Raw genomic sequence first — 17,379 nt, forward strand, 5'->3', positions numbered from 1 at the left:
CTGTAGTCCCAGCTGAGGTAAAGAGGATCACCTACATCCAGGAGGTTGAGGTTGCAGGGAGCTAAAATGATGCTGCTACACTCTACCCAGGGCGACAGTGGGAGACTCTGTGTCAAAAAAAGAAATGAAAGAAAGAAAGAAAAAGTAAAAGAAAAGCACAAAACTCAGTAAACAATGACTAATCTCCATGAAAACATTTCACAAAGCAAACAGATGTTGAAACAATACTCTGAGATCAGACAGAATATCGTATCTATGAAAGAAGAACAGGCCATTTTGTATAAAAGTGAAAGGATAGGAATTATGAAGAAAAGTTAAGAGACATTTAGAATCTGAGAAGAAAGGAATAGAAAGTGACAGAGAAGAAATAATTAAAATGTAACAAAAGAAAATTTCTCAGATCTGAAGGAAAATCCGGGTCTTCACACGGAAAGGGTCCTGGGAATGCAAAATGATTTGCTTGGAAACAAGACCACAGCTGCACATTTCCCAAAACTTCAGAACACCAGGGATAAAGAGAATAACCCTTCCAAAGAGAAAAGCAAAAAGTTACCTACAAGGGAGTAAGGATTATATGAGCTTCGGCAACACAGGATGCGGGAAGAAAATGGAGCAATATCATCAAATATCATCAGCAAAGTCCTATACTCAGCCAAATTAGTGTTCCAGTGAAAGGTCAAACTAAACTACCCGAGGGCATACAAAACCTCAGGGAGTTTTTCACACCGGACTTGCTCTCTGAAAGACTTTCTCAAATATTACAACCTAGCAAGACCAACAAGAAGAATCCGAAGAGTAGGAAAATGTGGTATCCAGTGGACAATGGTGAGCAAAGCAGATGTTATAACTTTATAGTTCAGTTTAAGTCATTTTTATGCATAACTAAAAAATTAATAATAGTAGAGAACTAAGATCCCAGATTAATTAAGGAGAAGGAGAATGAGGAGCAGAGTGAAAACAGGATGAGGTTTTTGTCTTTTTGGAGGAGAGGACAGAATTGATTAATTCTGGTCATTATTGAATATGATTAAGTGTACATTAAAAATTTAGAGGAGAGGCTGGGCGCGGTGGCTCACGCCTGTAATCCTACCTCTCTGGGAGGCTGAGGCAGGCGGATTGTTTGAGCTCAGGAGTTCGAGACCAGCCTGAGCAAGAGCAAGACCTCGTCTCTACTAAAATTATGGACTACTTTTAATTGGACAACTAAAAATATATAGAAAAAATTAGCCGGGCATGGTGGCGCATGCCTGTAGTCCCAGCTACTCAGGAGGCTGAGGCAGGAGGATCGCTGGAGCCCAGGAGTTTGAGGTTGCTGTGAGCTAGGCTGACGCCACGGCACTCACTCTAGCCCGGGCAAAAGAGTGAGACTCTGTCTCAAAAAAAAAAAAAAAAATTTAGAGGAGATGTTCCACTTCAAGTACTAGCAGAGAAACTTGCATCAGAGTAATCATGCTGCCTATGACATTGATAAACTCAGGACAAAATATAAAAACCGATTATCTAAAGGTGCTGGACAGCAACCAGTGAGACTCATCAAGGAAGGAAAGCAAAGGAGAGCCACATGCAGCCAGCCTTTCCCCTGAGTGCATTCCCTCATGTTCTCAGCGTGCCAGAGACTCGAACAGAAAGTGGCAGTCTTCCTGCACTGAAAAGACAGAGGTTGGATTTCGGACTGCCAAAGTATCTGGAAATCGAGGGAAGGTATATCCTGGAAATGAGGGAGCCCCGGAATTTGTGCACAGAATACCCTGAAATACTTGGCCAAATCCTAAACTATGCATGTACAGTTCAAGACTCCAAGGGGCCCAGTGGAAAGTGACAACTGGAAGAAAGGCCAGAGGAATTGAGCAGAGATTTTAGCAGCTGCCCAGCTGTGGAGACAAGTTTGGAACGCAAGGCCAGCCAAGTTAGAAGTACTTGGTAAAGACATCGAGTTTTCTATTAAAACCCCAGAAAGACCATGTTTTAGAAATGAGGGCCGCATCCCAAAACTGAGGGCAAAACTCAAATAATCCTTCCCCAACAAACCCTAGAATCAAGCCACCACAGGATCAAGGTTGTCTGCCAGTAATTTAATGGCCTTCTAAAACAAAATTTATCACTTTTCAGAAGATGACAGAAACCAATCTTCTATAATGTATCATTCATAATGTTCAGTATATGATCCTAATTCATTTATGAGGCATGCAAAAAAGCAGGAAAATGAATCCCATAATCAAGAGGAAAAGCAGTCAATAGAAACAGACCCACAGATAATTTAGATACTGGAAGCAGCAAAGACCCTAAAATAATTATTATAAATATGCTAAAGATTTTATAAGAAAAGATAGATACAATGGGTGAAGATATAAGGCATTTTCAGAAGTGATATAGAAATTCTTAAAAAAGAACCAAATGGAAATCTTATAACTGAAAAAAGCAATACCTAAAAAAAAAATTGTTTTATGAAATTGACAGCAGATTGATACTGCAAAAAAAGGATGAGTGAACATAAAGACAGATAAATGAAATTATTCAAACTATAGCACAAAAATAAAAAAGATTGGGAAATTGTCTCACTTGGGACAGAAGAAACTCAATGTACAAGTTCTAAGCCACTTGAAGAAAAAGAAAATGAAAAAAATTTTTTACATAAAGACAGATAAATGAAATTATTCAAACTATAGCACAAAAATAAAAAAGATTGGGAAATTGTGTCACTTGGGACAGAAGAAACTCAATGTACAAGTTCTAAGCCACTTGAAGAAAAAGAAAATGAAAAAAATTGTTTAAATGATCAACCTAGGCCAGATGCAGTGGCTCATGCCTGTAATCCCAGCATTTTGGGAGGCCAATGCAGGAGGATCACTCGAGGCCAGGACAACCTGGGCAACATAGCGAGATCCCACCTCTACCAAAAGAAAAAATTAGCCAGGTGTGGTGGCACATGCCTGTAGTCCCAGCTACTCAGTAGATTGAGACAGGAGGATGGCTTGAGCCCAGGAGTTCGAGGATACAGTGAGCTATGATCACACCACTGAACTCCAGCCTGGGCAACAGGGAAAGACCCGGTCTCTAAAAAAAAAAAGAAAGAAAGAAAGTAAAAGAAAATAATGATCAATCTAAAAAATGGCAAGGAAGAGAGGAAATTTAACATAAAAAAAAAACATGGTAAAAAGCAACTATAAAATCATAGAAATAACTCAAAACATCAGTAATTCCAAAAGTGGAATGAATTAAATTCCCATTGAAAAAGAGACTTTCAACTTGGCCAGGTGCAGTGGCTCACACCTGTAATCCTAGCACTCTGGGAGGCCGAGGTGGGAGGATTGCTTGAGATCAGGAATTCAAGACCAGCCTGAGCAAGAGTGAGCCCCCATCTCTGCTAAGAAAAGAAAGAAAGAAAAAAATTAGCTGGGTGTGGTGGCATGCACCTATAGTCCCAGCTACTTGGAAGGTTGAGGCAGGAGGGTCTCTTGAGCCCAGGAGTTTGAGGTTGCTGTGAGCTACAGTGACGCCACTGCACTCTACCCAGGCAAGAGAGCAAGACTCTGTCTCGAAAAGAAAAGAAAAGAAAAGAAAAGAAAAGAAAAATCGAAAGAGACTTTCAGATTAAGTTAACATCAAGAACAAATCTATATATTATTCAGAAAAGACACATAAAAAGAAAGTTATATATTTGTTGGGACTACTTTTAAGTACAAATAACAGAAACACCAGCTAACAGTGGCTTAACAAAGTAGGTTTATTTTTCTTGTATATAAGAAGTCCGGAAGAATGTGGCTGCTGGTGCTGGTTCAGCAGCACAGGGAAAGTAACTCAGTAATACTCTTGGCCTTTTCTTCATGGTCACAGAATGGCTACCAAGGCTCCAGGCATTATATCCACACTGAAGGCAGAAAGGGGAAAGAAACAACACCGGTCCCATTTCCCCCTTTTTCAGGAAAAGAAAAACCTCCCCAGAGCTCTCAACCTCCCCAGATTCTGCTTTTGTTTCACTAATCAAAACTGTGTCACAGGACAAGAGAGGATGGTCACCCCCAGTCTGTACATATAGTAAAAGCAAACAGAGAAGAATATTAGAAATGAGTGTTCAGTAGCCAGTGAATAGAGTCTCCCATAGGTTAAAAATAAGGGGGTGGAAAAGACACACTAGGCAAAAGCTAACAAAAGGCTAACAAGAATAGAGCAGTTACAGAGCAGTGAAAACACTAGCTGGTAGTTTTGTGTTAGACGTGATCAACAGGACCCAGCCCTTTTCCAACTGTATCATAGAGGCTGGAAAATAAAAACCTAGTGTCTGAAGCTCCTTTGCAGCTAGGATGCTAGATGTGAATTAAGTTCTGTCAATTGCGTGGATCTGCACGAGATCTGGTAAGTGGAATTGAGGTGGAGGCTGTCTGTATGTTTGCCACCAAGATTGTGGAGACAAGAGAATAAAAGACAGTTATGGCAGTGGCCAGACCCAACATTTCAGGTTTTATCATCAGCTTTGTGGTAGATGTGGCTGTTATGATAACAGCTGAAATAGCAGTAGTGGCCTCCTAATGCTAGCTTCCTTATGGCTGAATCAAAACTGTGGTGATGTATTCTTGAATGCAATGGTTCCAAGGAAGGCCCCCTGATTTCCACCCTTCCAGTTTTTCCTGCACCTGGTTTATAAGCACCTGATACCCTGTATTAAGTCCCTCTCTGCTTAAAATACACTGAGAGGTTTCTATTTCCTACACAGAACCCTGAAACTGATACAGGTCCAAACACACGTGTGTGTGCATGCATGCGCACACACACGCGCACACACAGACAAAATCTTGGAATGATGGAGTCCTCGGGTGACTTTCGGAAGCAATGAAAACTCTTTCTGGAAGACCTCAACTTCAGTCCAAACTTCAAAAGAATTCCTACAGAATGAAAGATAAAATAAAGGAAAAAGAACACTTCCCAAGCAAGACCCACAAAATACAAAAGGAAACAAAGCACCATAAATAAGAGCAGCAGGAACCACAGGCAGCAGACATAAAATTGCAAAAAGACCTCAGATTACAGAGTTATCAGACAGGGAACATAAAATAGTGTATTTAATGTGATTGAGTAAATAATATATTCATAGAACAAATAGATTTGGAAAGTGCTGTGGTTTGAATATTTGTTTAAACATTCAAACATGTTTGAACTCATATTCAAACTCATGTTGACATTTAATTGCCATTGTAACAGTATTAAGAGATGAGACATTTAAGAAGTGTTTAGGTCACAAGGACTTCACCCTCCCGAGTGGACTAATGCCATTATCTCAGGGATGGGTTCATTATCACGGGGGTGGGTGCGACGCCTCTTGCGCTCTCTCTGACCTCTTTGCCCTTCCACCAGGCGACGACACAGCAAGAAGGCCCTCGCCAGACGCCAGCACCTTGATCTGGGACTTCCCAACGTCCGGAACTGTGAGTCAATAAATTTCTGTTCTTTACAAATTTCCCAGTCTCAGATATTCTGTTTTAGCAGCAAAAGTGGACAAAGACAAAAAAGAATGAAATAATACATTTTAAAATAAAATGTACATATAGTAATGAAAATTATTCTCTCAGTGGAGGCACTAGCCACCAGAGTGGACACAAGTAAAGAATTATGAACTAGATGGTGGATCTGAGAAAACTGCATGGAAAACAGTACAAAATGACAAAGGAATGGAAAATATGAAAAAGAGGTTAAGAGATATGAAAGCGTCTTAGCCCATTTAGTGTTGCTATAAAGCAGTAACTGAACCTGGGTGATTTATAAAGAAAAGAGGTTTATTTGGCTCATGGTTCTGCAGGCTGTACAAGAAGCATCGTGCCTACATCTGCTTCTGGTGAGGGCCTCAGGATGCTTCCGCTCACGGCAGAAGGAGAAGGGGTGCTGTCATGTGCAGAGATCCATGGAGAGAGAGGAGGCCAGAGATCGAGGGCGAGAGAGACAGAGAGAGAGACAGACAGAGAGAGGGAGGAGGTGCCGGGCTCTTTTTAGCAGCTAGCTCTGGAACTAACCAAGTGAGAATTCACTCCCTCCCTGCCCGGCAAGGGCATTAATCCATTCATGAGAGATCTGCCCCCATGATCCAAATACCTCCCATTAGGCCCCACCTCCAATACTTGGGATCAAATTTCAACATGAGATTTGATGGGAACAAACAAATCAAACCCAGATTACAGCAGAAAGAATGAAAAGATGTAAGTTACATTTTCAGGAAGGAGAGACCCAAAGGAATGAGGAAGAGGCAATATTTGAAGAGATAATTGATGAGAATTTTCCAGAATTGTTGAAGTATACAAAAGCTCAAGTCTAGAAATTCTAATAAACCCCAACTAATTGGAAGGAAGAAAGAAAGAAGGCAGCAAGGGGAGGAGGGAGGAAAGAAAATAGATTCGCAAATCCTGGATTTGCAGTGAGACTGCAAAACACTAAAGACATGCAAAAGTTTTAGAAGCAGCCAAAGGAATAGGGAAAAAATTACCTAAAAAGCAATAGCAATTAGACTACTAAATTCTCAACTGCAACAATGAGAATCAGAAGAAAGATGCTAGTGAGGCTGGGCGTGGTGGCTCATGCCTGTAATTCCAGCACTTTGGGAGGCCAAGCTGGGAGGATCCCTTGAGGCCAGGAGTTTGAGACCAGCCTGGGCAACATAGCAAGACCCATCTCTACAAAAAATATAAATAAATAAAAGAAAGAAAAAGAAAAGAAAGAAAGAAAGAAAAGAAAGAAGGAAAGATGCTAGTTAAAACATTGTCAGTTCAGGTTTTAAAATAATTTGGCCATATGTTATTCACAAGAAGTGCTCCCAAAACATAAGGACACTAAAAAATTGAAAGTGTAGAAAAAAAGAAACTGGAAAGCAGTAGCCACAAGAAAGCTGGAGGAGCTTTTTAAATATCAGACAGAATAGACACAAAAGTAAAAATCATTATTAACAATAAAGAAGATGATGTAATGATAAAAATTCAACTCACTAGGAAGAAATAATGATTCTAAACCTTCATGCATACAATGATACAGCTTCCAGATATATACAGCAAATAGTTACAGATCTATGAGAATAAACTGACAAATGCATCATATGAGAAAGTTTAACATACTTTTCTTAGTAATTGCTAGCTCACATATATAAAAAATAAGTAAGGATAGAAATAAGAGAAGATTTGACCAGCCCAATTAACAAGCTTGATTTCATGAATAAACACTGCACCCAGCAACTAAAGAATACTCGTTCTTTTTTGAAGTAAACTTTTTGATGAACTATAACACACATAGACAATAGTACACAAATCAAAAATCTATGACTCAGTGAATTTTCACAAAGTGAACACACTATATAACCAGGACTTGGATCAAGAAATAAAACTTTAGGGTGTCCCAGAACCCCCTCTTCTTTTTAACCCACGCCCATGAGATGCAAAAATCCTGAATGCTTACCAAACAGAATCTGGTTGTGGATACAAAAGATAAAACATGCTCACCAAGTTGGGTTTATCTCAGGTGTACAAGAGTAGTTCATTAGAAAACCTCCTAATATCATCTGCCATGGTTACAGATTAAAGGAGAAAAGCCGTAAGATTTCAACTGAGGCGGGAAAACATTCAATAAATTACATCATCTATTCATAACAAAAACTCTTCAGCAAACCAAGAATGGAAGTGTATTTTCTTAACCTAATAAAGTATATTATGAGAGGCAGAATAATGCTTCCCCTGCCACCAAAGATGTCCCTACTCTAATCCCCCAAATTTACGAATGTGTTACCACTCACGGCACAAGGGACCCTGCAGATAGGATTAAGGTGACAAGCCTTGAGCTGGGGATGGGTAGCTTGGATTACCAGGTGGGCCCAATTTAACCACATGAATCCCTAAAAGTCTAATTGACTCCTTTCCCAGCTGCAGTCAGCCAGAGAAGAGATGCGACTACAGAAGAATGGTTGGAGAGATTTTAAGGGGAGCAGGACAGGCTACCCCCAAATATGCCACTTTGACATAAAGATTATTTTGAGCTGAAAGCAATTGAGAATCAACAGATGCAGGAAGAGTTCTCTGCCCTTCCCCCTTTTGCCTAAAAGCTGGGCATAAATTTTGTGAAAGTGACATAAATTTCCCTTGTGAAGGGAAATCTTGCTCTGTTGCCCAGGCTAGAGTGCCGTGGCATCATCATAACTCACAGCAACCTCAAACTCCTGGGCTCAAGCCTCCCAAGTAGCTGGGACTACAGGGATGTGCCACCATGCCCGGCTAATTTTTTAAATATATTTTTAGTTGTCCAGCCAATTTCTTTCTATTTTTAGTAGAGACGGGGTCTCACTCTTGCTCAGGCTGGTCTTGAACTCCTGACCTTGAGCGATCCTCCCGTCTCAGCCTCCCAGAGTGCTAGGATTACAGGCGTGAGCCACCGTGCCTGGCAATACACATAATTTTTTAAATTCATATTTCACCTGTGTGGAAGTTCACAAAAAAAGTGAATCTCAAAAAAGTGTCTAGACTCAGAGATTTATATACCATTTTAATAAAGGAAAGGAGGTTTGGGCTTCAAGGGACAATAAATTGTGGGGAAGTGACTAGGAAATATTTGGGGGAAGCTCGTGGAAGATAAGGATTATTTAGTGAGGTCTGTCTAGGCAGACTCCTCTCGGTGCCAACTCTTATCTGGTGGTAACAGTTCTTTCCTCTTCCTGGTACAGAGGAAGGGGACACCTTCACAAGGGTCGCTTGAGCCCAGGAGTTGGAATCCAGTCTGGGTGATATAGAGGGACCCCGTCTCTTAAAAAAAAAAATCAATTTACAAAACAATGTACCCAACAGGATCCCATTTATTTATCTGAAAATAATTTTTGAAACTATAATGTACAATCTCTGTGTATGTACAAAATATAATGTGTGTGGGTGTGTGTGATTCCACGTTTATAAATTTCTGAAAACCAGACTGAAAGAGACCCCAAAGTGGGACTTTGGGGAGAGGGAGCGGGAAAGAACTTTGAAGTCTTGCTTTATGCGTTGATGTATCATTTGAGTCTTTTCCAACAAGCAGGTACGGATGCATTTGTCGTATAATTAAATTCTTCAAAAAAGTGCTTTAAGACCCAGGTGGCACTGAGCTAGATGCCTCATGGACTAATGACATAGTATTATCCATCATCCAGAGATGATTTACTCTGTCGTAAGTGTGCTGGGTGGCTGTCATTCCTGGATCAGGGACGTGCAAGCAAAACCAAGTATTAGAAACAAGGATGATCTCATTCTTGCCTGCGAACTTGGTCCGTGTTATTCTTGCATCAATTTACTGCTTAGACCCTAATCTGGGGAGGGGGGTTGATTATTACCACCATCCTTTTACCCGCCCCTGGCTGGCAGGTTATCTGTGACAAGGCTTTCTCAGAGTTGCTCTGCCTCCCACGGCTGGTCATTCAGCAATGCAAACAGAGAGAATTCTGCATCTTGCAACTCTGACCACACACCCCAGTTGGGCCTGAGGCCTCCACCCTACAGATGGGGTGGGCTGGAAGGACAAACCCTTTGTACAGGGTGAATACAGAACTGACACCAGGCCACATTCCATCTGAGTCTAAAAACAAAACACAATTTTCTCTTCAGTAAACTTTGAAATATTATTCTCCCTTGGAAAGCAGAAACCTGAGCCAAGCACACTTTTTCTTTTTTTTTTTTGAGTCAGAGTCTTGCTCTGTCCCCCTGGCTAGAGTGCAGTGGTGTCATCACAGCTCACTGCAACCTCAAACTCCAGGGACCAAGCGATCCTCCTGCCTCAGCCTCCTGAGTAGCTGGGACTACAGGCACATGCCTGGATAATTTTTTCTATTTTTTTTAAAGTAGAGTTGGAGTCTCGCTCTTGCTCAGGCTGGTCTCGAACTCCTGACCTCAATTGATACTCCCTCCTCGGCCTCCCAGAGTGCTAGGATTACAGGCGTGAGCCACCGCGCCCGGCCCAAGCACACTTTTTATGGCTTACTTACCTCTGCTTGGCTTTAAAGAAAACCACTGAAGCAAAGATATGGAGTCCAATGAAGACATCTTGACCCTGGTTCTCTCTTGCCACACAGCCACTCAGATTTTGTCATCCTTAACCTGGGGTTTGTGTCTGGAGGCTGCTCCTCCATTTACCCATGATTTTGTCTTTCCTCCTTTATTTTTTAAGACAATGAACTTTCCATTCTAACATTATTTTTAAGCCAAGTACAAACCTCCAGGAGCAGGCTGAATGAAAAAACAAAATACTTTTTAAAAAAGAAAACCTGAGGATGTGACCACATGCAGGACTGAAAAACAAACTCCAGCAGCTCCATGAGCTGAGCTCCAACTCAGCTCCAGCAGCTGAGTTGCCAAGGCCCAGCAGGTGTGCAGCCCCTCGGGGAGATGGGTCTGATCTGATGATCACAGCTGGCCTGGGACTTGTTTGGGAACCTGAAACAGCCCATGCAAGCTGCAGGAAGTGAAGAAGATGATGATGGTGGTGATGGTGATGGTGATGGTGGTGATGATGGTCATGATTTTGATGGTGATGGTGATGGTGGTGATGGTGGTGATGGAGATGGTTATGGTGGTAATGATGGTGGTGATAGTGGTGGTGGTGATGATGGTGGTGGAGATGGTGATCGTGGTGATGATGGTGGTGGTGATGATGGAGGTGGTGATAGTGGTGATGATGACGGTGATGGTGGTGGTGATGATGGTGATGGTGATGATGATGGTGGTGGTGATGATGGTGATGGTGATGGTGGTAGATGGTGATGATGGTGATGATGACGATGGTGATGATGGTGGTGATGGTGGTGATGATAGTGGTGGTGATGGTGATGATGATGATGGTGGTGGTGATGATGGTGATGGTGACGATGGTGATGATGGTGGTGATGGTGGTGGTGATGGTGAATCCATCATTCCCACTCTTCCAAGCATGGGAGTGCTTGGCTCAGCCTGGATGCCTTGGGACTCAAGCTGGGGTCTGGGGAAAGGACCAGCTCCAGAAAGACCCCACACTGGGATCACGAAGAGTGTGTCCAGCCCAGATGTGAAAGGAATAGCCCCTTCCTCTGCACCTCACTGACGGACCGGAAAGTCATGGAAAGTTCATGAGGGCAGATGCTGTAGCTGATAAATAGGCAGGTGTCTGAGAGCAGCCCGGACCCGCTCCTGCTCCTCGGGCACCAAGGTCCCTGATGCTGCCTACTCTTACTAAGGGCAAAGGCAGGGCATTTTCTAAAACAATGACGGGGTGATTGTTCAGGATAATTAAATGTTCTCCTCATTCCTTAGGGAATCAGTACTCCAGAATATAGAATACGTCACCAGACTCTAAGATGATACACTTGGCTACACTAAAATGATGCTTTTATATTTCACGTTTCATGGTCTAAACAACGTATCTCCCCTTTTATTATTGTAGCCTTTGATTCTTACGACAATCCTGTGGCACAGACAGACAGGTTCTTGATCTCTGAAAAGACTATTTTTCTTCTTTTTATAACGGACAACACCATCGGCCACTTTGTAGGGCTGTTGGTAGAACTGAGTTGAATGACATAGCGAGCGCGTGTGTGTCCACATATTGGCAGAGGAAAAGCTCTCTAAGATATAGTAAGTGACAAAGCAAGGAGCGGGCAGTGTGATCCCTTTTGAGATTTTGGATATAATATGATCCCTTTTGTATAAAGTGTGAAAGAAAATACATCTACAAACAAGAAACCCCAACAAAGGAAGCTGACCACCTAGCGAGGTGCTCGGTACACAGCCGGTGCTCGGTAAGCCCTGGCCTCTTCCCTGTTGTACTATTTAGCACCAGGAAACAAACCTCCCTTCAGAAGAGCAGTTTGGCCATCACTTCCCTCGATCAACGCCCTGACCAGGGCCTCTGGGAATTCTGTTCGTCCGGGGCTCGCTGCCTCCTGTCCAGCAAGCCACCGCTTTGAGTCAGTTGCTTGTCCTGCAAGAAACTGGGTTTCTAGACTCAGCTCCTTCCTAACTCTCCAAGCGGCCTTGGGCAAGCCACTTGGGCCCTCAAAGCTGCGGTTGCTGTCTCTAAGAGTGAACTTGGGCCGGGCGCGGTGGCTCACGCCTGTAATCCTACCACTCTGGGAGGCAAAGGCGGGCGGATTGTTTGAGCTCAGGAGCTCGAAACCAGCCTGAGCAAGAGCGAGACCCCGTCTCTACTAAAAATAAAAAGAAATTAATCGGACAACTAAAAATATATAGAAAAAATTAGCCGGGCATGGTGGCGCATGCCTGTAGTCCCAGCTACTTGGGAGACTGAGGCAGGAGGATCGCTTGAGCCCAGGAGTGTGAGGTTGCTGTGAGCTAGGCTGACGCCACGGCACTCTAGCCCGGGCAACACAGTGAGACTCTGTCTCAAAAAAAAAAAAAAAAAAAAGTGAACTTGACCGGTGGCTTGGCTGAGTCAGTCACGCCATCCCCGCACACCTGAATTCTAACTCCAGGTCACTTTTCAAGTGTCCGCAGCACTCCTCCCACCGTGGTTCCCAGTTTTTCTTTCTTTGACCCCCCACCCTTCCTTACCAGAAGTTAGAGAGCAGGTTTGTTTAGCCTAGGAAAGAAGGGGCAGATAGAGAGGGTGGAGGCTTTTTAAATGTTATCAACATGCCGAAAGCTGGTAATTCAAGAAGGGCCAGTAAAGGCCCACGGTTTAGATAAAACTGGTTGCTGAAGACCTCCCCCCCCCCACCACACACACACTGTCATGAAAAGAAACCTCGGCCACCAGGCCGGCTCAGATAACACTCTGATTTCTCTTAGACCTTAGACGTGCTCTTCAGAAATGTCCATCTAGAACCACATTTTCCTGCTGCCCCGAGGGCACAAAAATTCAAAGAGCTAATCTCTTTCCCTATCTCCCTTCCTGTGGATATCTCTAAAATTCCAGGGAGCTTATTCAGAGGTAGGGGCTGCTGGCAAAACACCTAGCTGACTTCGGAGAGTTTACAAAACGCTATTAACAAGTGACTTTCAGATCCGCAACTTGTGACGTTCAAAGTAACAAGTCTCCAGTTTTTCTTTCCTTATTGAGAGTATTTTATGGACATCTTCAATTCACCAATGTGAACCCTAAGTTCACCTCCATGCCTTCCCCAAGGGCTCCTTCACCAGCTCGGGACACACAAACTCCACCTGACCTGTGTTCAAGTCAGAATGTGGGAATTGCCCTCAATGCCCTTCCTCTCGGCCCACCTGGGCCCCCACTCTGCTGCCCCACCAGCCGCAGCATCCTGCCCTGGGGAGCGCGCTTGCTCCCAAGGGCCCCTTCTCCTCAGAGCAAGCCTTGGGGTCAGGTCTCTCCTCCAAGGTTCCCATCCCTGAGTCAATTCTAGGTCTTGACAGCTCACTAGGCTCTGGCTACCTCTCCAAGGTCACCTCCTACCCACTCCGCCTTAGCCTGCCCCCACTGCTTCTCCATGCCCCAAGCACACTCCTACCTCAGGGCCTTTGCACTTCCTGTCTCTTCTGCCTGGCATGCTCTTAACAGACACCTGCTTGTTTCTGTCACACCTGTTTGCTCAGATTTCCCCCAAGACCTCTTTTCAGAGAGGCCTTCTCTAACTATCACGCAGAAAATATCCCCGTCACTGCCTCCTTACTCTAATCCATTTTTTTCATAGAACGTACATATTTTTAAATCAGTTTTCGTCTCTCTCCCTCCTCTCCCACATTAAAAGCTCGAGGACAGACTGCGTTTCTCCACGGCTTATTTCCAGCACCAGGCACAGGCCTGGCACACAGCAGGTACTGACTGATGAATCTGAGCCTTACTCTTACTCCAGCTGGCAGCTCACACGTCGCTTCCTCAGAGGACTACCCTACGCCACCCTGCCATGCAGCCTCTCCCCCTTAGCATTTTCTTACACAGTGCTTGTCAACATGTGTAATTACATGTGTTCGCATTATAAAAATGAACATCTGCCTTGCCTTCTAAACCAGGGGTCGGCCATCCTCAGGCAGGTTCCTTCCTCACAGTGACAAGACAGCTGCCCGCGGCTGCAGGTGGACAGCGTATCCCCTTGGCCACTCCAGGATACAGAATACCAGCAGCCACGACAGAGGCCCTACACTTGAGTCTCATCAACTGACTGTTCTCACCTGGGTGCTCACCTGGGTCACGTGGTGAGGGGACCAGAGGGCTCTGATTGGCTGGGCCTGGTCACGTGCCCACCCAGCAGGCACTGGGTGGAGCCTAAGGAATGCCAGGCACTATCGTCTGAGGAAGGAAAACGGGCGCTGGGACTTGGAAAGTCTCAGTTCTGTCCGAGGGCTCTTTCCACGAGGGAAAAAGAGAACTGGTTTAGAAAAATTCACCGTGACAGCCAGCTTCATTGGTATTTTTTAACGGCACATTAGAATAAACGGGAGAAAATCACAAGCCTCTTAACATTTTGCTTTTATGCTTTTCCTCCTTGCCGTGCACAACGCGTTCGCTGTTCTTGTCTCTCGGTAGCGACACGGACAGTTACGAGCTGCAAATGAAGCTGATGATGAACCTGGTCTCACAAAAAAGACAAAAGAAGGAACAATCAGTGGTTTGCTAAATTCCGTTTATTGTGCAAACAAGGCTCAGAAATGTACAGACACAACTTGTGGGCTGAGAGATCTCGGTGGAGCCGTCACTTCACGACTGTACTCCACAAACGCAGCACCGAGGGCAGCTGCTGGGCACGTTAACCTACCAATTTTTTTAGAGAACACAATGAGAATGGACTACACGTGGCCTACTTCTCTGAGGGCCAAATTTTTTCTGCTCTAATCTTTAAGAACAAGTGGAGCCTTCACTTGATCTGCCATCTCCTTGCCACTCAGGGCCTCCACGATGGCGAGCGCAAACTCGAAGCTGGTCCCGGGGCCGCGACTCGTGAGGATCAGGCCGTCCTTTTCCACGCGACTCTCAGAGTAGCTGTAATGACCTGCAGGGCAAAAATGAAAAAAGGTCACATCCTCATGGGCTATGCGACGACAATGACTACTACTCAGCAATTCAATTCACTGTTACAGCATATTATTAGTCTCCTATAAATTTTTTTTTAAAAATTCAATTTAAAAAAAAACACTGTAGATACAGCATTCAGAACCATTTCCTAGGCCCTCCAAGCTCTGCACCTTATGGTGCTATTAAAGACACCGGGCACAGCAAAAGGTGAAATGAAACCTGTTGAAACAAAACAAATATGCCTAAGTTAAATGCAGCTGCTAAGACCTTAAGTAAGTGCTGAGGGAGATGTCAGAGTGAATGCTAGTTGTTCACATTTCTATTTTACGACCAATGCTCGAGTAAATTCTGTAAATGCTGGGGGAAGGGCAAGGGGGTGCAGCAATGACCAAGGCAGAAATGGCCTGACCTCCGCAAGCCCACACCCTCTGCTGCCTCAAAAACAAACCAACCATCGCAGCACAACACAGTGGAGGCGGCGGGTGGCGGAGACACGCAGAGGCAGAAACCACACTCGTCTCTCAGGGACTGCTTTCCCTCTACGTCCCCCCAGCCGGCTATTTCTTGGCAAATATGATATCAAAGCTGGGGTTCCTCCCCACATGGGCTTCCTACACTCCCCCCCACACCAGGCAGTCATCACCGCCCCCTCTGCACACAGAGCCACACCTGACCCAGTCCCCACCTCGCTCCCCACACCTGTCCCCATCATCGCCCACCTGGAGCTTGCCTTGCTGAACACAACAAGTTCCTTCCTGCCCCCAGAGGAGCTGCAAAGGCTGCTCCCTCCGCCCAGAAAGCTCTTCCCAGCTCCTCGGCCCTTGGGCTTCAGCATCAACATCAACGCCCCAGGGTATCTGTGACCCCCTCTGTAAATCAGGTCCCTCTGTCTGCTGTATCACAGCACCCTGTTTATTTCCTTCCCAGCACTGGCACAGTCTGTAAACAATCTGTTTCCTTATTTGTTGTCTACTCTTTACAAGGGCTGGGCCTTCACTTGTCCCTGTCTGGACCACTACATTGATAGCACAAGGGAGGTGCCCCGAAGTGTGAGGTCACTGAACAAATGCCCGTTTTCTGACCCCATCTCCCCTCGCTGCACCTGTCCACTGTGCAGAGATCTCTGCATAGTGACGGCTGTCCCTCCTGGTTCTGAACCCCACCAATCCACGCGCAGCACCCCAAAAGGTACCTTCCCAGAGTGCAAGGCAGAGCATATCCAGGTTTCCCCCCAAGGAAAGCGCTCACCAACTTTCTCTAGCACCTAAAAGTGACTTTGAATTCCACTCATGGCGCGTGAGGCCCTGTGGGGTCTGGCCTTCAAACCGAGACTGGACTAGAACAGAACTAGAAGGGAGAGGAAAGGAAGCTGCTGTCAAGGTAGGAGCTAGTGGTGGCCCGGACTAGGCAGGTGACAGTGGTGATCAAAAGGAAACAACGGTCTGAGATGGATCTTAGTGACAAAAAGTGCCCAGAACTTAGTAAAGGACTGGACATGGGGAGGCTTCAAGGATGACTCCCAGCTGTCTTGGGTGACTGGGGGACACAGAGGACAAACAGATTTAAGGGAGGAGTTAAAGCAGACCAGGTTCCTCTGTGAAACCTTGCTATGTCCTGACGCACCGCCACCGCAGGCACCCACTCTGACCACCTGCCCCACCCAACCCAGCACAGACCCCCACATCTGAGAATTCTGCCAGCGCATGGCTTCGTCTTGCTCTGTTTTCTGTTCCCAGCACCTGGCACTAGGCAGCAGCTCAGGAAAAGCTTGCTCAACGAACACACACAGAAACACTCATCTGAAGACCTCCCGTAAGGCAGAAGAATGAGCTTTAGAAACCACATAGGAATATTCATTTCTTTAGAAGTGGATCGATTAACAATATCTATAGTAACTTGTCTTCCTATCTCATTATAAATCAAGTCAGCTGCTGAAATAACTGAGTACATAAAAAATTTCATATTTACACTACAGTAGAGAGAAAAGAGGATCCCTAGTTTGAAGGGAAAAGGTTTTCATAATCTAGGCTCATGTACTGATGGCTAAACCAGGCCAAGGCCATTTTAAATGCTGAACCAGAAAACCGGCTGGGCTGGGTCTCCCAGAGCTGCCGTGAGGTGCACTGCCGAGGCCCGACGTACGTGGTGAATGGCTCACTTAACAACACCTTTGTGCCTACAATATTACAAGTAGGGCTTAAACTAGGTAAATACCCTTAAAAGTTCTACAGTTTTTTTCAAATTTCAACTAGGAAAAGCAAAAGGTTTACACTTAACAACTGCCCCCACCTAGTGGCAATGGCGCAGAAAGACGACATAGCTCGTACCCCGTCAATGCTGGGAGGGGGCGTGTTTGGGAACCAGTGATGAATGGACACATCTTATGCCTCAAGTTCAAACCAGCATAAGACATTGATTTTTTTTTTTTTTTTTTTG

At 44.7% G+C, this 17,379-nt stretch overlaps 1 protein-coding gene across 1 annotated transcript in view; it reads right to left on the bottom strand.

Annotated features, from left to right (window-relative positions):
- Positions 1 to 14,549: 14,549 nt before the first annotated feature.
- Positions 14,550 to 17,379, bottom strand: part of PARK7 (parkinson protein 7) — a 17,126-nt gene continuing 14,296 nt past the window's right edge. The window contains exon 6 of the mRNA XM_012662524.1: positions 14,550 to 14,920. Coding sequence (XP_012517978.1) covers positions 14,760 to 14,920 — 161 coding nt within the window. The 3' untranslated portion in view covers positions 14,550 to 14,759. The remainder of the gene's footprint in view (positions 14,921 to 17,379) is intronic.

This window comes from Propithecus coquereli, unplaced genomic scaffold (assembly GCF_000956105.1).
Source record: "Propithecus coquereli isolate 6110/MARCELLA unplaced genomic scaffold, Pcoq_1.0 Scaffold77, whole genome shotgun sequence".
Classification (NCBI taxonomy): Eukaryota; Metazoa; Chordata; class Mammalia; order Primates; family Indriidae; genus Propithecus; species Propithecus coquereli.